Genomic DNA, 21748 nt, shown 5'->3' on the forward strand with positions numbered 1-21748 from the left:
TGGTCATTCTAAATTGATTGTTTTTCAAATCTTAATTCACAGGCTGCTCACCAAGTCACATTAAATGCTACAGGGCATCCTTTTTCCTCTCCACTATACACTTCCAAAGCCCTCCAAACATTACAAACTCATTGGTTTTATAAACAACAGTAGTACTTCTTTCAAAGCAGCTTAGAAGATTGGTACCAGAATAATAAAACCTCACAAAAAGAGACAGGCAAGCAGAGCAGTGCCTCTACAACACAATTGTATCAGCTGGAAACCCATCCACTACTGATTATGTACCCTGGTATCTCATTCTATGTGATACACTAGAAAACAGAGCATGGAGATAGGGAAAGTCAGAGCAAGACAAGAAAACAGGTTTAACATAACTGCCTAAAACCTCCAGTCCACTGAGAAAGGCAGTAAATTTGCTCTCTTTTGATAAGTTTCCCCTCTCTCCATTAAGGGCACATTTTTTATATTTCTGTAAAAGCACTTTTGGGTAATCTTCTATGCTGCCTGTTTATGGTCCCAAGGACCTTATTTGGAAATAATGTCCTTGGGGTTTATTGGTCTTACTAATGTCAAATTTTGAATAAAAGAATCATACGCTATGTGAATACCCATGTATATATAACCACACATATATATGGCAAAATAAAGTGCAAACTCTTCAATCTAGAAGATAAAAATTTTACATTTAGATTAAGAAAACAAAACTGAAGTTTTTTTACTGCAAGCAGTTGCCAAAGATTGCCTTGTTTACCTCACCACCAGGAATCTTTCAATCAAGTGCTATCCTGCTATCTCTTAAAAAACCTACAGCCCAAACTATTGCAGCATATGAATCCAAAATTAGTTTAGAGAAATCCCAGTCTTCTATTTGGTATCAAGATGCATAGAACTTGTATTTAATAATTTTAAGTATACATTTTTTAACATCTTCACATTTTTAATAATACATATCTTTTAAAAGAAAAGCAAAACTATTTCTACATCCATTAGATACTTAATTCAATTAGACATGATGCTTGTCCTAATGAACAGTAAGAGAAAAATCACTACAGCTGTATCACCAGTGATCAAAAAATATTTTAACACATTTTAATTGAAAAAACTGTAACAACTAGCTAGTAACAGTACCTGGCCATGAAGAAAATCAGCAAAATCAGCCAAGACTGAATCTTACTGCAGCATTCACAGAGTTTATAAATTCTTGGACTTTCTTCAAATTGTAACAGACAGCAATTTGTGCAAATACAAATTAATTTTGACAAGTAAGACCAATAAGATGCCTTATTCAACTTATTCCCTTTCTAACATCACCTGTCAAAAACCACACCAACAACCCCCAAACAGTTTCTACACGATTCTCTCTATTGATACAGCTTCTACACAATTCTCTCTATTGGTTTTTCAGAGTCCTTCTGCCAAGTTAGAAATTGTACCTAGGTGTCCAACTCCCCTATTTGCCAGATATTCTCCTCCAGTACTTCTAGACAGACATTTGAAAAAAGCTTTCTCTCCTGTGATCATGCAGGAAAGGCATTTTACATGAATACATTGTAAATATAGGGTAGGTTTCCAGAGAAGTCACAAGAGAAGCCTCAGAAGCCTCCCTAGCATTGCCAGGGGACATCCCTCAGGAAGCCCCTGCCAATGCATTCTCCTCATCCCATGGGCTAACACTATATTTGTGCTGACAGAGGCGTTACTTAGGAATTAAGGGAAAAAAAAAAAAAAAGGAGAGAAAAGAAAAAGCACACATCACTTTAGCATAAAGCTAATTTCATTCATGCTCTTACATGTGATTTACTCAGCACAGGTCAGGTTTCTATCCCTACTGCCCCACTGCTCATTACCAATAAGCCTCAGCAGGGATTCAGGTTCCACATGAGTAAATGTTTGAAAGCAGTTATTTTTTTTTGACCACCCTCTGGAAGTGGCATTGGTGAAGCCCCTAAATATGTGTGCCAGTGTGTGATAAGAAACTGTGTATAAAAGCAACACTGGTTTTTAAGGGAAATAGGAGATTTTGATCTTGGAATGTCTTCATTCTTATGCCTGAATTAATCTTCAGTATTTGGGGCTTTTTTTCCTGGCAAGTTGGTATGTCTTCTTTCCTCTTCCAATCTATTTAAGGCTTAATTCAGTCATACATATCAGAAACAAATAAACAAAACAAAACAAAAAAAATGTATGAGCTATTATGCTGTTCCTCTCCTGCTCAGGAAGTGGCAATAATTTCACAACTATGGTAATACTAATTAAAAAAATATAATAAAATAACAAAATAAAAAATAAAATGCTCTACTGTGAACACTTTATGACTGATATAATATTAGATCACTGTAAGGCTATTTGGCTTGCTTACTTCTTTTAAGACCAAGAATCCATCCAATTGTTCATAAAGAATATATTATTCTTTTGATTCTGTTTTTAATGTAAATAATCGACAGACTGCAATATAGAAATGATCAGAAAAACTGCTTAAATCAGCAGAGGCCAATCTGCTCATGATCACCTCAAAGACAAAACTGACACTGTAGATCTTTCTGGATTGAGGTTTCAAAGCATTTCCATCATGTTTTGAATTGTAATCTCTTGGCAATGGTAAAAGCTGCCACTGCAGTCAGACACAGAAATCCAAAGGGGAAGGCAGAGGACACATTCCCTTGCACCCACACCCCTGTAACATCAGATTTGTTTTACACCATTTTAAGCAATCCTAAGAAATAATGCTCCAGAGGAAGTCACATATACCAAGCGAAATAATCATGGTTAGCAAAGCAAGGAGATGACAGAACATGAGCAAGGGTGACCAGGGAGCAGGGTGTAACATTCCTGCTGCAAACACAGTTGTACTTTGCCTATTTCCCTGCCTCTGCAGCTGCTGCCCATCACCAGTGCAGCTGGGAACCAAACCACTCCTCTAGAACACATTTATATTTCAGAAAGGAGAACTCTCCTTAATCCTTGTAGCAACTGCCACAGTCCCTGCTGCAAGAGATTCAGTGTGCTACAAATTTGATGGAGGGGAAAGCAAGAAAAAAAGAACGAAGTGAAGTACGTAAGACAATAATTTTCCTCACATACTGAAGCAAGAAGAAAGATTTACAGGAACGTAATAGTTCACTCAAGAAGTAAAATCCTGAATGTGCCTGTTCACTCAAAAAATATACTCCATCTCTCCACAGGACAGGTTTTCATTAATTAAATAAATGACACTTGTCTTCAATTTAGGTTTTTGTCATGCTGTGAGTAAGAGTACTTTAAGTTAGATACAGCACCACATGAATTTGGGGTGGCCAACCTTCCACATCACAGCTGTCTCGTATCTGATCTACCCAAAGCAAAAGATAAAACATATGGCTAAAACCTAAGATGAGAGCATCTCAGAAATCAACTTTTACTGTCACATCACTCAACTGCGATGATACCTCAACATTACTGTCCTTCCACTGCTGCAGCTACATGTATTGTGTGACAACAGTTTTGTCCAGGATCAGCTTTCTAAACCATTTTTCAAATGGGTACAGGAAGCAGCAGATCTCACCACTCACCAATGAAACCACACCAGATCAATATAAAAGAATACCTACCAGAATATTTTCTGTAAGCTACAAGATGCATTAGGATCAAGTTGTACAAACTTCTTTTAAAAATGAAATAGAGAATCTATTACTCATCTCAATTATTAAACCTGTAAGTCTTACATTATCAGAGATTAAAACAATATTCTGTTTCAGATTTAAAATCCTAAATCATCTATCAGAAGTTTTTGTAACATACTCTAATGTCTCAGCTATATTTAAGTATAATGATTTTAAAGCCTGTCTGGACTCTTAAAAAATGCTTCTGACTACAGTATGATACATGGTACTGCAAACAAGGTATTTCCTACTGTACTAAAAAATTTATATCTGGATCATGTAGATCCAGGAACGCAGCTCAGGACTTAAATTCCCTAGCCTCCCTTCCTATCTTTACCACAGATTCCATGCAGATGTCTTTTTTTCCAAGAACTGAATGTTTTAAAGTTTCATTCCCGATGTATGACTGCATTAAAAAAACAAAAGAACACCACTTCTGGATCACAGCACTGCTGCAAGAATAATAAAAAAAAATGCAAAAGGCTGCTGTTCAGTAATAAAACAAAAGTAATTGGAAATGTTGTCCAGGCAGTTGTTTCTACAGTTATTTTAAGTGACTTGTGTTTGAAGAGTTGAACAAACTGCTCTAGTGCTCTGTTTACACAGAACTGCAGAATGATTTGGGTTGGAAGGGATCTTAGAGATCATCTTGTTCCAAGTCCCCTGCCATGGGCAATGACCACTTAAACTACACCAGGTTGCTCAGAATCCCATCCAAACTGGCTTTGAAGACTTCCAGGGATGGGGCATCCACAGCTTTTCTAGGCACCCTTTTCCAGTGCCTCACCAGCCTCACACTGAAGAATTTCTTCCTCATACCTAATGTACACCTGTCCTCTTTCAGTTTAAACCTCATCTAAACCTGCCCTCTTCCAGTTTAAAGCCATTCTCCCTTGTCTGGTCACTACATGCCCTTGTAAAAAGTCTCTCTCCAGATCTCTTGCGACCCCTTCAAGTACTGGAAGGTGCTATGAGGTCTCTCCAGAGCCTTCTTCTCCAGGCTAAACAACATCAGTCCTCTCAGACTCCTTGTAAGATAGGTGCTCCAGCCCTCTGAGCATCACTGGGGCCTCTTCTGGACCTGTTTCAACAGGTCCATGTCCATTTTGAGGCTGTGGCCCCTGGGCTGGATGCAGCACTTCAGGTAGAGTCCCACAAGGTGAAGGGGCAGAATCACCTCCTTGCCCTGCTGCCCACACTGCTTTTGAGGAATCCCAGGACACAGCTGGCTTTCCTGGCTGTGAGCACGTCACCAGCTCATGTTGAGCTTCTCCTCAAAGAAACACTTTTTTGCTTTGATTTCTATCAGCTATTCCAACAAGAATGAGGAATAATATGTCCCAAGAGTAAATGTTTTCATAGGTTTTTCTCTACCTTGTGTTCTCTTACAGATTTTCTGATTGATAAGTCAGGCTTAGGTAGAAAAATCTCATCATTTCATCTGACAGCTCTTTTAGTGAAAATAACATATGATATATAAAAGGTTAAAGTGTCAACTGAATAAACATTTCTGAAAATAGAAAATTACTACATGGTTTTGAGAGAAGTGCCTACTAAATTCATAGCATATAATTCATTTCCCATTTGCAGTCAGCATTACTCTCAGTAAGTGCCATATTTTTTATAATTATCCTAATCTTCTATCTCCCTTTTATAAAAAAAAAAAATCATTGTGCGTTCTTTTTGAATAAAGGTTATTATTGACTATTCTTTGAGAGTATGTCTTTAATCTTGACCTATATGGTAGCAACTGTGGTCATATACATATTTTGGGACAAGCACACGCTTTTACTGTAAAACTTTACTGCAGTACTATGCTATTTCAGTTTAAATACAATACTGTTTCTTTTTAATTTGTACAGTTACTTGTCTGGATATATGCAAGTATTTCTATATCTTACTAAATTAAAGGTTGAAAATTAGATATCCCATGAGCTACAAAAACACTTAACTTCCTCTTCCGTGACAGCTATGCCAGAAGTCAGATATTTTTCATCCTAATCCAAGAGCACTGCTGGCACTTCTGAGAAGTACAGGTTTCTCAGTGACCACCTTACTTTATTGGGATATACATTTTCATTAGTATTGTCCTCAGCTAAATTCAGAGGCCTATCTAGTATTATGCCTCAATTTTCCAAGATGTTAAAAAAAAAAAAGAATATCAACCCAAACCAATCAACCAACAAAACCCACCTAACTCAACCAACCAACAAACCCCACCTTCAAGGAGTCAAACAACTAAAAAACAGAGGGATGGAGAAGCCTATTCTCTCACTCAATGGAAATTCAGCAGTTGAAAACTAACCCACATTGCCAACTCAGATGAATAAAATGTTGCTAAAATGTTCTTTATTATTAGATGATTAGCGAATTTCAAGCAGGCTGCCTGCAAAATCCACGATGCTCTATGACTGGAGAAAACAGTTACAGAAGCTTGGAAAAGGAATGTAAAAGAGAAGATAAAGCCGCTTGACTAGGGTAAAGCTGCTTCAAAAAGCTGCTGGTCACCTTTGTACTATTTCCCAGAGAGGAACAAAACCCTTCACAAGAAGGAAAAGCATTAGCACTTATCCTAGCTATTTCCCTTGCATGAAAAACCACAACTATGTCTCCAGAGAAACATGGGCAAGCTAAACCTCAACCCTCTGCTGAAATGAAAGGCTAGTTTGAAGATTTTTCTAAAAGAAAATTTCTGAACAGCTGTCTAAAGAACAACACTTGCTCTGCCTTCAGAAGTAGGATTTGACAGAATAGCTCATATAACCCTTGAGAAACAGAAATAAGCAAGACTGTAAGCATCTCATTTCATAAGTACACTTTATCTTGAAGAAATGAAACAAAGGGATGGGGGCAGCACCCAACAACTATTTAACAATAGGTCTTTTCTGAGTCACCTAAATATTATTTGGTCCCAACTAAGAATGGCAATATTTTGTTATGTTCTCTTCGTAACAAAGAACTAAGAGGATCTACGAAACACTGGCTTATCTATATCAAACACATCACAACCAGAAGAATCTACTCCTCACAATTCCGCTGCAATATCCTTAATTGCTGGATTAGTTTATCTGGGATCATACCAGAAGATGTTCAAAACTAACTACAATGGCTGGTAGTGCAGGAGAGCTTACTTGAGCTTTAAGCCTTTGGACACACCACAGTTTTGTGGGTTCTCCATTTTTGTTATCTTAGGTATTCACTCATTTAGAAAACATGTGATTGCATGTTGAGTCATCACTGAACAATAAGCAAATCAATGAGGAAAACTCACAGAATATGACAAGATAGAAGGGAAATTTTAAATGCTAAAAAAGCATCTGGAACATGTTTTATAAAGAATGGAAAAGCTGATAGAAAAAGTTCTGAAAAGTACTCAAAATCAGAAAGTCAGCTAGAGAAGTGGCAGGATCCCATAGAGAAAAGGTGTGGAAGGAGCACTCATGGTAAGTCCATAGCAGTAGAAATGATGAGATCTTTGTGTCAGCCCTCACTGCTGAAGGTGTGGGGAGAGAGCTCAGAGGAGCCACATGAGTTGGATCAATCTGGAAGGTGTCAGTTACGTGCTTGCACACCATGACCAGCTGGCATTCATCCCTCAGGTCTGAAGGAACACAAATGTGAAATTATGTTAAATGCCAGGCCAAGGTACATCAACAAACATTTTTAAAAATCATGTGCCAGAATGCAAGTTCCATCTGAAAAAATTAGGATGTAAAAGGGATCTTAGTAGCCCAGGAAGACAAATGTCCATTCCCAGTAGGATGGCAGACTATATAACAAATAATATGACCACTGAGCATTAAGGGACTGGTGGGGAAAGATCAGCATTGCTACTCTTTGCTGTCTGGAGGGCTATGAGGGTATCAAAGAGCACACTAGCAAAGGGGATTTAATACACAGAAATCTTGCAAAATACTTTCACAAGTTTTCACACCAAAGTCCAGACAGAAAACTTAAGTTATTAATGGACTGGAACAATTGTCCTTTCACTAACTTTCTGCTGAAACAAGAGGTAGAAGGTTGGAGATCACTTTTCAGAGAGGCAAGAGTCAACAGCAAGTCCTCCAGAGGCAGGTTTTGAGACCACTTTTATTCAGAATCCATTACTGATGATCTAGAGAAGGATTCTGATGATATTAAGGTCTTTCAATTCTCCCCAAATGAGTTGTTAGTCTGCCTGGTAGTCCCATTCATGGTGTCTTCTGCCACTGCCCTCCTTTTCCCTGGTTCTCCTCTCCATCACAGACTCTACACACATGAAGGAATATCAACAAGAGAGAAAACAGCACAACATGAATTCAAGGAATTATACACTCATCTCTCCCAGTTTTGATTTCCTAACTATTAGGTATGCACTGCACGTGGAAACAGAAGCATACATCAAATTTAAAAGATTCACCCATCACATGTTAATGAGTATCAGTACCTGAACACGCATAAGCAAGCAGTGTAGAAAATAAAACAATAAAAAGTATTAGGCATAAACAGCAGCATGAAAGAGAAGTGGAGCAATCCAAAGACCCGCGAAGAAACTTGAACTTGATGCAAACATACAACAGAAGTTTCCAACAGTGAAACAACAGGAAAAAATGCTACTGCCAAATGAAACTTGTTAGTTTTCAGCATCACAAACAAAACAGAAAGAGGGGCCAGAGATGAGGGTTTGAATCAGGACTTAAAAAAACCCAAATTTTAAGTCCATCATAGGCAAAAAATTAAGAGCACTACCGTTTTACCATCTACAGCAGCCTTAGTGCTAGCCATTGCATTTATGACTGGAAAGCTGAATGTCCAGGCAAAATGAAACAAGACTGCCTGACACAGTTTGTCAGTTTTGCATGTCAGTTATGTACATGATGTAAAAGATCATGCACATAAATCCAAGTTGAGATTAAAAATGTATATGTTATTTTTAGTAAGTTGAAGTCATAATTTAGGAATGTGACAGGATATACAAACCAATATACAACCATTCAATGAGCATTCCAATAAGAGATTTAGAGATTATCTCGTGTAGAGACTTAACCTTTAGCTGCACTAGAGTGCCAGGTTAAAGCCATTAAGACATCATGTAATATAGGTAATAAATCTGTTATCAGATGCATGACATCTGCTTCTCTCCCTTTTTCCTGTATGCAGCCTTCTTATATAACATCTATTTCCATTTCAAATTAAGTCTTTATTTTCAACATCCTATATTTATAATATTTACATAAAGCAGTAGCATATGGACCATGGTAGGGAGTTTTACTTTTCTGGATTAATATAATCATATTTATAATTTATACCAACCTTATACAAACAAGCAATAAAACCATCTTGGGAGTCAGGTCAAGCTGGCAGAATGAAATCTGGCAGACCAACAAATTTCTAGACATTCCATGCCAAGTTCAAAGTACTCCTCTTTTGACCTAATTCTGACTCTTAGAGATGTTGATAGAGGCTTTCCAGAGCAGCAAGCAACAGAAAAGGGAGGCAGATTAAGTTCCCAGAGCAGAAGTTCACTGTATAAATGTACCCTGTCATATGGTGGCTAAATACATATCAGGCTAAATATGTATCAGGCTACTGAACTCTGTGGGACTGAACTCCCAGCTTCCTCACCAATTCCAGGCCATAACAAGAGAAGCATCACTAAGGATAATCTCTGAGCTTACCAGTTCAAAATACTGTCAGTTGCAATGCACAAAACGACAGGAATCACACTCACCTTCTTGAAAGAAAAGAAACATATAAGGGAAGAAAAAAAAACCCACATAATTTCCTGCTAACAGTAACTTTCCTCATCTGCTATTAAGTGCAAAATTCCTGTTCCCCTCTGCAACTTAGCAGTATTTTTTGTATTTGTTGTTTCATGCTCCAAGAAAAAGCTTGCCCCCTCAGCTGAGGTCAGTAAAATAATCCTCTTCAAAACAACAGAAACACGTCAGCAACAGAGTATTAGCATGAGGACAGGAACACAAAATATTAATTAACCTCCGGATAATTAAGCATTTTCACTCCCTTCTAGAGTAAACAATGTATTCTGGTCAATTATGATATCACTAGTATTGGACAAACAAGGAGAAAAGCTGCTAACAACATGAATTACCCAGTAAATTTCTTGGTCAGTTGTACAGCTTTTCTTGTTCATCAAGACTGGGAATTGTGAGAGGTGAATTGGAGTGGAAGTGGGGCAATAGCCTTGATGCTGTGCAAGCCAGGTACAGCAACAGCCAAAACAGGCATGTTACCTAACCTACTAGCCACAAATGTAAAATCACAGCACCACAGAAGCTGCAATGAAAAGTCAATCCCATCCTGTTACAGACCTAAACCAAAAATAAATATAGGTCCTCAAAGGGTAATTAGTCTTCTCATACCAGTATGTTCCACACACAGTCCATTTCTAGAAATTTTGTTATTTTCTTCTGACCTTTATCTTCAGTTTTCTTAGGCTGGAGAGTTCCTTTAACATATTCCTCAGGACAAGAAAGTAATACAGCTCATATGCCCTAAACTGTGACTGTTATATTTATGTTATCATAGCAACTAAAATTTGAAACTGTCTTGGACACAAACTTAAAGCAATATTTTGCAGCCAAATCCATTTGCTTGTCCCTGAAGCAAAGGAATAACTTCACCAGAAACTGGAATCATCAAGTTGATTTCCTTTTGAGTATCAACAGGACAAAAAATGACAGTGAGAATTTCTGACAACTTATGATTCTGGTTTGATGCATAGATATTAGCAGTCAGTATTTCACATCACAATTAAAACAAACAAAAAAAAAAAACCACAGAAACAAGCCCTCATGCAAAAGACCCAATCATTCCTTCAAAATATCTTTCTTGATTAACTAGCATGTCTTGAAAGTCTGTCCTAGTCAATGGAAGAGGAGCTCTTCTCCCATTCCCCATTATCCTTGTGACATTATGCTCTGTCATTTCCATTCTACCAACATTTCTCCTGTTTTGCCAGAGGTACTCATGAACTCTTTTCAAACAGTGTCATTTTAAAATGAGAAACACAGGAAATGTAGACTTTTCCATACTTCTACAGTTTCCTTTAAATTCTGATAGTTTTTAACAGTATACTTGATTCACTGGACTAGAAAAATCACAGCTACTGTGACTCAGATGCTGGTAGACAAAAATAAATGCTCAACGATTTTGAGGATTCACCTTCTGAGAATGGAGCTGAAGTGCCAGATTTACATCATTACTGACCATGTAGAGTGAGAATAAGGCAAAACAAGGATTTGCTATACACCTTCACCCACAAAAATGCTCTCGGGTATCTTCTATGAATAATGCACAGCTTTGAGGTGGGTAAAGGACCTAGGAATGCACTTCTGCTTTCACAAATAGCCAAAAGGTGATGCAGGCCACCAGTGGCATGAGTTAGAAGACAATCTACTACAAAATGACATCTCCAGCTGCGTGTAGCATGTTCATAGAAGTTTGAGATCAATTTACTTTTCCTTCCACAGAACGTTTAAGAAACACAAAAAAAAAACCCAAGATCCATGGTTACATCTATTCCCATGAACAGAAACTAGAATGACATTGATGAAACCAACTTGCAGGTGGACTTATTCTTTATTATCAGCATCTAAGATGTAAATTTAAACAAATGCCGGTTTTGCAGTATAAACTGAGCATTTAACTTTAGTGTTTAGGATTTTTGGGGAGAAAAAAAAAAAGGCTTTTATTTTGGTCAAAAGTATGTTTCTATTTCTTGTTTTCTGCTTCAGTGACATTCCTTCACTCAATACCCTTAGAATTAGTAACGATTAATTATAAATTAGTATTTGCCTATGTTGTTTTCTTACTGGCATCCAGGCCAGTTTTTGTGGGTCTTTTTCCTGCTTTTTGGTGTGCTCTTCACTCAATCTTCTTATATAGTTGTTTTCAAAAGCTATTGTTTAAAGAGTAGCTTAAATATAGAACCTACTCTTTCTAGTTAACAATTTAGAATCCATTATTTATCACAGTCACATACAGTATATTTACCAAGATGGAACGAAAGATTAGCCAAAGATCACATCACAGTTAAGACAGAAACTGCATGGTGCCATTAATAAAACTTTGCTTATTACATGGCAGTGGGAGTACAAATAGTTCCATCTAACATCTCTGTCCTCATACTTATGCCTTTCCAAAGGCTTCTTAGCTCTTCCTGTAAAATAAGACAGCTTAAAAAAGCTAAAATAAGAAAAAAAAGAACACAAAACTGTTTTTCAAAGTTGTCTTGCAGCAAGAAGCCTTACAGGCTCAAACAAAGCTTTTTAACAAACATGAATTAATTCTTTGCAACTAACATATTTTGCAAGCCCCACAGTTGTGTGGGGGCATTTAGCATCCTAGGAGAAGACAGCAAAATGATTATCACAGCAGGAACATGAAAGGCTTCCTAATTGCAGAATTGGGTGAATATCAATACAGGCTTTCTGCTGTAAATCAGGAATCATTCTTAACACTGAAAAAAACAGTTCTCTCATGCCACAGTAGTGATTACTCCCTTTTCAGAAAACTTGTGACCAGAAGTGTTCTTTAAGCTACAGTTGAGAGACCGGCTGAAACCCAAACAGCCTAGAGAGCTTCTGCACAGGAGGAAAGAACTGCTGTGAATTCAGAAAGGCTCTCTTGGAGTAAACAAGAGAGGTACCTCAGTAAGAATGGCAATTGGTGCCTTATTAAACTTTTGTATGTTACCTCTTCCCATGAAACTGCTTCACTGGCAATGGAGAATGGGAAAAGTAGTGCTATTCAAAAAACACAAACTTGCCAAAGGAAATAAAAAAAAATTCCTCATTAAAGAGGATGAATTTTCAAAACATAGTATGTAAACTGAAATACAATCCAACACACCCTAAGGGAGGTTGTGGAAACTTTCTGAAAAGTTCTGCTCTTGTTGAAAGACTCTTCATTTTTCCTGGTAAGTCCTATATTGCCTTCTACACAGTATTGCAAGGTAACAGCATAGGCTATATTCATTACTGCTCAGTGCTTGTAAGCTACTTTGAAGACTGATAGTGCTGTCACCTAAAAATGACACTTGATATTGTGCTTCAAAAACTCTTCCACAAATTGTGAAGTACTTGTTTGTTTACAGCACTGTAGAAGAATAATTATGCATAACCCAACAGGCTGCTCACAGTGTAAGTCAGATCAGCTCCTTAGCAGGCTTAACTCATGTACTGGCTTTTTAGAATAGCTTTTATGCTGAACATTAATGAATGTGGCTTTAAAAAGAAAAGAGTACTAACCCTGTAGAGAGGGTGGCATTTGTCCTTGAAACATGGTGCCAAACGAGCATAGATCTGCAGGCTATAGTAATAACTTGCCAGCTGGAGAGATAACGCAGAATGTAATTGCTTTTCAAAGCACTTGTTGGCATCTACCACCTAGAAGAAAGAGAGCATTTATTTACATGAAAGAATTAGCAAGCATACAACACTAAGCGTACAAACTTTTTAGAAAGCTACTTGCTGTCATTTAGAAATAGCTCTGACTATGTTTTTCTGGCACAGAAATAAATCAGTAACCTCCACACATAGAGATAATGCTACATTATGGTGTTTTTTCCCCCCCTTGCACAAACACCTAACCAAAATGTTTTTTCAACTACACTATTGATGCTTCTATACCACAAGGTTATTATCCACATCTCTGAGTTACATTAGAATTGTCAGTCTGGTGGCCCAACTTCTATTTTAAGTAAGAAAATGTGTCTTTTCACCAGTGCCATGCTCAATGGACTGTCCAATGGCATTTGTTCCGTTTCCTTCACATGCACCAGCCTAATCTATAAAAACATGTATCACGATTAATTCAAATACTTAAGATTTTAAAATCTTAAGGAAATGAAATTTTCTAATGGAATTCTGAAACGCTATGAATAGTCTTTCCTGGCAAAAACATACAAACAAAGCCCCTGTCAACATACCTGTGGCAGTGCAAGTAGATAGGCAAGAGACAAGGCCGCATCCTTTGGTAAAGCATCACTTGCCAGTTGTAGCAGAACTGCCAAAGAGAGGGAGCAGACACAAAATTTGGATTACTGACCCACTTGGCCTCGAGAGCTAGCACATGAAATGTTTTCAGGGCAACTATATTTTATTAGACACTAGCTTGAAGCACTCCAGACATACTTAATTAAACACTTATCAGTGCAATCCAGAAAGAGATAATATATAATTAAACTGCAGCACAGCTTTACCTTAACTTCCAGGCAAAGTGTTTGATGCATTAACTAAAGAAGGAGACTATGCAGCAACAGATACTAAACAAAGCCACCTGTACTGATTTACACAATGTAAATATTTTCCTTGTAAAATCAAGGAAGTAACATAATGTTGTATGGGCTCAAAGAAAGAAAGAAGAGGTCGAACTCCCTTATCACTGAACACAACAGGGCATGCTGGTAAAAACCCGATTGCTTTACACACAGTCCCCCAGTGAATTCTTTGTTCCAAATAATGATTTATAAAAGGACTGAATGTCCAATTACAATTTTCAGATTATCATTAATTTGCCATCAGCCTGAAGTGGATTTACATGCTGGCCCTCAGCCAGATACAAACACTAAATTTCTATGTGACAAGTCATCACAATGGCTGCTACATAAGCCTGTCCAACAGCACCTACCCTTTATGATTCAAATGGCTTTTATTGTGCTTCAGACAGCTTCTTACTGCTGACAGATTGTTTCTGCTACACTCTAAATAACCTGCATGCTGTCCAAACAAAGATAATAAGAACTCTAGAAATATCTAATATGAAAATCTTGATGAAAATTGCTGGTTCCTCCTCTGATCACAAGCAATTATTTTATATATTCTTACAACCACCTCTAGTTAAATGGAAAAAACATGGGAGAAGGGAAGGAAGAGTTTCAGCTCTGCTTTCTTTCCCCTTTCTTTGGAGAATTAATATCAGCAAAACCTCTTGAACACACAATAAATTATGGGTTCTCTTCCAGTTTAACATCCCCAACATGACTTTTGCCACACTTGCAAAAACTGATCTTCATTATTAGGATAGCAATAATTACAAAGAATACAGCACCAGTACAGGGCTGGAAGACAGTATTATTTTGTCGTACCTTTGAATAAAGATTAACACAATGGCATCCCAACTGCCAGAATGTACATAAGAAGAAAAAACTGCCTCTATTGTCGTATCTTCTGAGAAAAAAAAAACAGGTCCTCTGTTCTGATTCAATAAATTTCCTACATGCTAGTGTGTTCATGATAGGTTTTCATGTAGCCATACTTAAATGTCCACTTTACATACACACACAAATGTGTATACACAAATAATTTCATACAGTTTTCTGTCTCCCAGGGAAGCCCTACAAGAATCCTCTGCAGTCTAACAGGGTTGAGTTCAAATCACAGGTTCCAGACATTAGCAGGATGCCATTCTGTCCTATCATGCATCTTCATAAAATTTACAGGAACTTAAATGTCATTTCAGACCACTGCCAAATCTGGAATTTGCCAAAGGGATTAGACATTACAGGGTTGACAAACCAGGGAGGGCAGGCAGTGACAAGCAAAATGCCAATGCTACTGTCACCCCCTGCTGTCCCACAAGCACAACTTTCTTAGGAAAACACAAAAATATTTTGATTTTAGAAATATTTCCATTTCCTCTGCAGGTCTTTACACCACAAGCTGATTTAAGCGGCTAATTAGGGAAAACACTGTTTATTTATGAAAATTGGAATTTCCCAATACCTAGAATGTTTCAACTCACTTTCCGTGGATTTTCCTCTGAAAAAAAAATGCAAAAACTGCTTTGAGTCTTCATTTGTTCATTTAGCCCATGATAAAATCTCAATAAACTTAGGAGTATATACTGCAGTTAAACAGCCACATCTACGAGCAACTACAAAATCATGGAGAACACTGAGGTATTATTTGCTCTAAAACTCCTGAGGAGTAATAGGTATGACTGACTGTCTTGGGTTTACTCTGAGTTTAGTGCCTCATCTGGTTACAAGGATATACAGCCATCATTTCAAATCTCATCTTCAACCTCCTGATCAATCCCTAAGGCCTATAGAGAAAGAAAACCTCAATTAAACAGAGACACACAGCACGGCCTCAGCCACACCAAGTCTGGGGGCACTATCAACCCACAGCTGAGGAAGGAGTGCTTCACAGGAGCCAGGGAGATGAGAGTTACCATTTCACTGGAAAATACTCTCTTTACAACCTACATCCAAACAGCAAGGACAAGAAAAATCAAGGTCCAAGGCTTGTAACACCACCAAATCCACAAAAGCAGTGCAGTATCTTGAGATTTTTTACTGGTTTTCAAGGCTGGACTGGATGGCGCTCTGGTCTAGTGGAAGGAATCTCTGCCAGTGGCAAGGGGTTGAAACCAGATTATTTTTACAATGCATTCCAACTCAAACCATTCTATAATTCAACAGTGATGCACACTGTCTGTGGGGAAAGTGTTTAGCCAGTCTCTCACACTGCACATGGCACTGTTAGAGTAAACAGAGTTTGATGCCTACTCCAACCTCTCCTTAGACAAAGTGCAAAGTATAATGAAGATTTCTTTACTAAACTGCATTTCCCTCCAGGTTGTTCAGTTCTTTTGATGTAGTTGAAACCTGCTGCTGCAGCTGTCCTAGAAGACAGCCAGAAGCAAACAGCTGAAATTCAAACTTGTCAGCAAAATCAACTGAAATCTGCTATGCTTGCAGTTACTAGACCAGTGCAGTAGCTGACACCTCATACTAGCATTCAAGTTTTGTATGGCGAAATCCTCCCAAAAATGTACAAGAAGCCTGAAAATTATAAAAATGAAGAACAATAGTATTCTGGGATTCATATCTGTGTGATTTCTTAAACTTTAGCACTGTGCTATTAATATGTACATTTTCAAGCTGCACAATCCTGAACATGTTAACTCATCATAAGGACTTTGATGAGAATTGACAAAGCAAAGCTTTAAGAAGGGGGAAAAGGTGGAATCCAATACCATTAATCCAGGGCTAAACACACCACAAACAGCAAATTATTAGCCCAATTATTTACAAAAAACTATGTTATACTTATGTTTAAAAGCAGTTTACTGACTACCAAAAGGTCTAATACACAGCAGGACTGATGTGCCCAGAATAAACACAGCCCATTTTTCCAGAGGAAAACACAGAACTCTGTTTCAGAGCACAGCTGGAAGGACTCTTAAGTGAAACTCTGACTATGGAATAAAAGTGGACGAAGTATTAAATGGCAAAAACATTATGCTGCACACTTAAGAGGAAGGAGACATTCTCAAAAACTAAAGCTAGAATCTAAAATTTCTTTTCTTCTTCAAGCAAAAGTCTCCTCCACCTCAAAAGCAGCCACTGAATTGTAAACAGTTCCAATTACTTAAGTTCGAGCAGGAACTATTACCACAGATCTGCCAATTAAATCATTTTTCCTGAGAAAGCAATAAAGCAATAAATACTCTTTAATATTTGCTCACCCCGCCCCCCCCCCCCCCCCCCACTTTGGTGGAAGGCCGAAGGCCTATAGGCATTCAACATTCAACAAAGGAGATTTTAAGTACTGATTTTAAAGGATTATTTTGCATTAAGAATTAAGAGAGCACATAAAGAACAAAACACACACACACACAATTTATATAAGCTGTTGCTAACCTTTTCTGGTTCACAGTGTTGTTATATTAGAACTACACAGGTTATCTGTACAAATACCATATATCTCCAACTATTGAATCATATACTTGTAAGACAAATACGCTGGTTTTCATGAAACAGTTTGTGCAAATGTATGGCTTATGAAGAAAGCCTGTCTTGAAACTTCTCATATAGCAAGTGATTTAATGTACTCATTTTTCATTACAGAATTTACCATAATCCAAGTATAATACATATATCTTCCTTCAAAAGACACTAACAGCATGTAAATATTTAAACAATTAATTTCTTAAATCAGCAGGCAATCTCCAAAAGGAAAGATAAACAACCACAGGTGTTTTTTTGTCATTTGCTTATTTTTTAAAAGTGAAATTGTTTCTGTTAAGAAACTATTAAATATAATCTATAACATGTAGACATTTCAGAAGACAAAAAGTTCTGATGGTTCCAGAAGCTGTAGTTAAGCATTAATTGGTAAATAAAATACTACAATGAACCCGCAATACTGAAACCTGGATACACAGTGTCACAGAATCTGACCAACTGAACATGCAGGCATCCAGAGAAATAACTCTCACTGGCAAGTTCCCATTACCTTACATCATAATATTCACGAAACCTTCAAAAATTCCTATCTTTGCCAACCCTCAAGTAATACTTTCTACTTATTTAAAGACAATTTTCATTTTTCTAGTCTTTGATGAGAAACTCCTCTTAAAATCACCAATTCCCTTGAAAATTGTGCAGCTACCTCTAACAAGACTTTTTACCAACAAGAGCTGTTGAACCAGATCACAATTCATGCAAAACACCCAGACAATACTTCAGATCATTCTGTGCAATTCTCCACACTTAGACCCACCCACAGATACTTCTGTATTTACTATATACGGAGTGAATATGTACAATATGTCCATACCTTCTGTAGTTGGAAGCAGGTCTCTTCCTTCGCTCTTTGTTTCTGCGAGTTTCCCTGTTCTCAGCAACACTTCAGCAAAGCTTTCCAAAGAATTGCTCTGGTATGCTCCATAGCTGACTTCAGACTGGAAGTAAAAAGACAACTGACATATGCACTCTACACCTGCATTTTTATTTAGATCACTTGCATCAGATGCAGCTGCCTATCTCAGTTCCTCTATTTGCTTTCCTTTGTTTAATTCTGGATTTTTTCCTACTACAGCAGAGTTTCAAGTCACACATATAATCAAAAACCCTGTATTTTCACTTGATTATAAGATCTCAACAAGATACTGCAGAGTTCTGTAACTGTAACTTACTTCTGCGACATACGGATCATCAATTAGAGACGCATAAAATGGATGACAGCCTTGTTTTTCCACAGCAGCATTTTCTCCAGGCCCACTTTTTAATACACCTCCAAATTCTTGGCCCTGGGAAAAATAAGTATAGTTGAGTCTAGTTGTAAAAAAGCTCATAAAAATTTTGTAAACACTGTGCAGAAGGGAAACAACTGAAAATGAAAAGGTCATTGAATTCAGTGGGGAGCAAGAAATGATGCATCTTACATAAACCAGTTCTGAATAAAGTCCAGTATTCTTAAAAAAGGAAAGAGAATCATGTTCAAAGTAGCATCAGAAAAAATAGTATCACAAACATAGAAAATTCACTGAAATACAGAAAGTAAAAAAGAGAAACTGAAAAGGAACAGCTTTGAATACAAGATGACAGTTTTTAGAGTGGGCTTTACTGCGCTTTATTCCCCCAAACTTTTAAAGTTCTGCCAAATTTCAATTAGGCGTTCTTACGCTATGCTCAGGACACAGGAGAAAACAGACTATAAAACAGCTTTAGACCCCTTCTTTCACTGGGATTTACATGCAAACAGTCCCATGACGTCTGTAGTTTATTAACTGATTTGAGGCCTTCAGTTATCAGGTCCTACAAAGGAGCTGAATTTTTATACTAATGTATCACAAATGTGCAAACATCTGGAGACACATCAGCAAGCCCTTACATGTAATGGTCGCAGATAAGTTAATGATCTCTTCCACCACTGCCCATCACTGACAGCGTGCAGCATGGCTTTGGTAGTCAGAGTTGTGTTGGACAACACCTTCATGGTTTTGGATGTCGTCCAGTACAACAAATCGGCAGACTGGCCAGAGGTGACGTTGGCTTCATCCTGTGACATATCCAACACACAATGCAAGGGTTACACTCCTGATATAATTAGGTTAATGACCTATAGCCAAACAAATGCATTAGAGTTCAAGCACAACACACTAATAACATATTTAAACGGTCATTAATTCAGGCAGCAGCTGCCAAAAATACACAAAAGACAAAGTAAAAGTCATTTGGGAGTTTCACGTGAAGTAGTGTGATGAGCAGAACATTTGGCCCCTTACTCAGCTGTCACCTCTTGTTTCCTCAGACAGCACTGGTTTTAATTCCAAAGTTTATAATGAATCTTTCTACTAAAATAATCACCTCTCTATAATTGTGAGGATTGAGTATACTAAAGTCAATCTCCAGTAATTCAAGAATGCTGATACTAGAGACAATCTTGTACTTTTACCATTAATTAACTTGAATTCCCAATAGGGGAAATAGTAGAGATGTAAACACACACCTCTAGATCAAGCGATAAAGTATCATCAAGCTTTGAAATTCTGCAGCTGGCACACAAAATACTGAAAACAGCTAGCCTAGAAGACTACAAGAAACCCAACCTTTTCTCAATCAAAATCTGCTTCTGCAATACATATACATACTTTCACTTAGCATGAACTCACATATAACTCCATTCTTAAAAGTAGAGATGTGTTCCACAAATGGAACCCTCTATACCAGCTCTTTGTCATGTAAAGTACTGAAATAACACCCAGAACATCTATGTTGCCTGATCTGTGCTATTCCAGTTCTCAAATGTTCTCAACTACATGCTTTACAATACATGCACATTAGTCACAAACATATAATTAGCATACTGAGGCAAACACACTGTTTTAATTAAAAAAAAAAAAATCCTCCATAGAGCTAACTTTAACAGCCATACATTTACCATTAATGACTATATTATTAATTTCCCCATACACTGAAGTATATTGAAATAGAAAAATTCTACCTGTATAACTGCATTTGAAGTATTAGTTTACAACTTACTAACTCATGGCAAAATTTCAAACATGAAGGCCAAAGAATGCCAAGGTATGCTGAAGAGAAATACATCCCACTGTAACCTCAGAGGAAAACTTTCAGCTTCAATAAGGTAGAATTTCATGCAGAAAACCTTATTTTTAGTATCTTTTACTATAATATACAGTAAATTACTGTCTCAGTCTGACCACAGAGGTAGCAGGTTCATCTTAAGTCCTTCAGTGTTTGTTTTAATCTTTTCTGAAATCATACTGTGCATTTCACAGATGCACCACTAATGAACCAACTGGCTAAACTGGGAACTTCAGCTCTTGCTTCACCAAATGAAGAAAGTGCATGACAAGTACAACCTTTTTTGCTGCTCTGAAAAATTAAACCAACTGAAAATCCTAGGTCGGATGGCTTGGGGGGAGAATTTCTTGCTCATGCGTTTTTTAAATAAACCACTTTAAGTACTTAGTAAGACAACTTTTTGTAATTTATTTTAAATGCTACATGCAGAATACTAATTCCTCTCTGCCACTGTTTTCAAGTAGATGCTGTGAGACACCTACTTGATTTTTCTTGAAGGAAAAATAAACCCAAACTAAACCAAACCAAAAACAGAATGAGAAAAAAAAAAATCCCACTCAAGTTGTAAACTGCATTTGAGCAAAACACTTTTCTTTAAATCAATCTCCTTCAGCAGTGTGAAAACAAATAAGCTAACTTGTATGCAGTTGTGAATGCTTATTGCACTGATAGCACTATTGCTATCAGATAAACTCTACTGACTTGTTTAAAAATAATTTCAACTCTTACAAGTAATTACATTTTTTTCAGCACAAACAGAAATTTTGTTTTCTGAGAAGCCATTTTACCCTGTATCTGGAGCAGCAACACTTCCAGGCTACAATTTTTACCAAATCAATCTCTCACAAAAGAAGTTATTTCTTAAATAATGTTGGAGATTTCATCTCAAGAAAACAACTTTAATTGTATCACTTAATTGTATCTTTAGGGAGAAGTTATATTTTCGGGAGTGTTTGTGGAAAATTATTTTCTTCCATTAATTCTTCCTGACATCCTTTATAAAATAAGTACTTCTGATTAAAAGAAAAATAATAATAGCAGCAACAACTTATTAAATAGCAGTCAAATTAGCAGATGGAAAATCTGCTTGAATCTAAATGGCATAAAAAAAGACAACGAACAAATTCTGAATAATCAAGTTGCTCTAAAATAACAGCTGAAATAATTATATATATATACAGCATACGTTTATATACATATACTTTTGCTCTTATATACACTTATATAATTCCAAACAGTCTAACAGAAGGACAAATAACAAAGCCAA

General features: G+C 37.1%; 1 protein-coding gene across 2 annotated transcripts in view; it reads right to left on the bottom strand.

The window, feature by feature from the left end:
• Positions 1 to 21748, bottom strand: part of NBAS (NBAS subunit of NRZ tethering complex) — a 160666-nt gene that overhangs the window by 65875 nt on the left and 73043 nt on the right. For both annotated transcript variants that reach the window (XM_014894964.2, XM_088162424.1), the window contains exons 36-40: positions 19265 to 19432; positions 18567 to 18680; positions 18209 to 18332; positions 13570 to 13646; positions 12890 to 13027 (exon numbers count right to left, since the gene is read on the bottom strand). In XM_014894964.2, coding sequence (XP_014750450.2) covers positions 12890 to 13027; positions 13570 to 13646; positions 18209 to 18332; positions 18567 to 18680; positions 19265 to 19432 — 621 coding nt within the window. The remainder of the gene's footprint in view (positions 1 to 12889; positions 13028 to 13569; positions 13647 to 18208; positions 18333 to 18566; positions 18681 to 19264; positions 19433 to 21748) is intronic.

This window comes from Sturnus vulgaris, chromosome 3 (assembly GCF_052056855.1).
Source record: "Sturnus vulgaris isolate bStuVul1 chromosome 3, bStuVul1.hap1, whole genome shotgun sequence".
Classification (NCBI taxonomy): Eukaryota; Metazoa; Chordata; class Aves; order Passeriformes; family Sturnidae; genus Sturnus; species Sturnus vulgaris.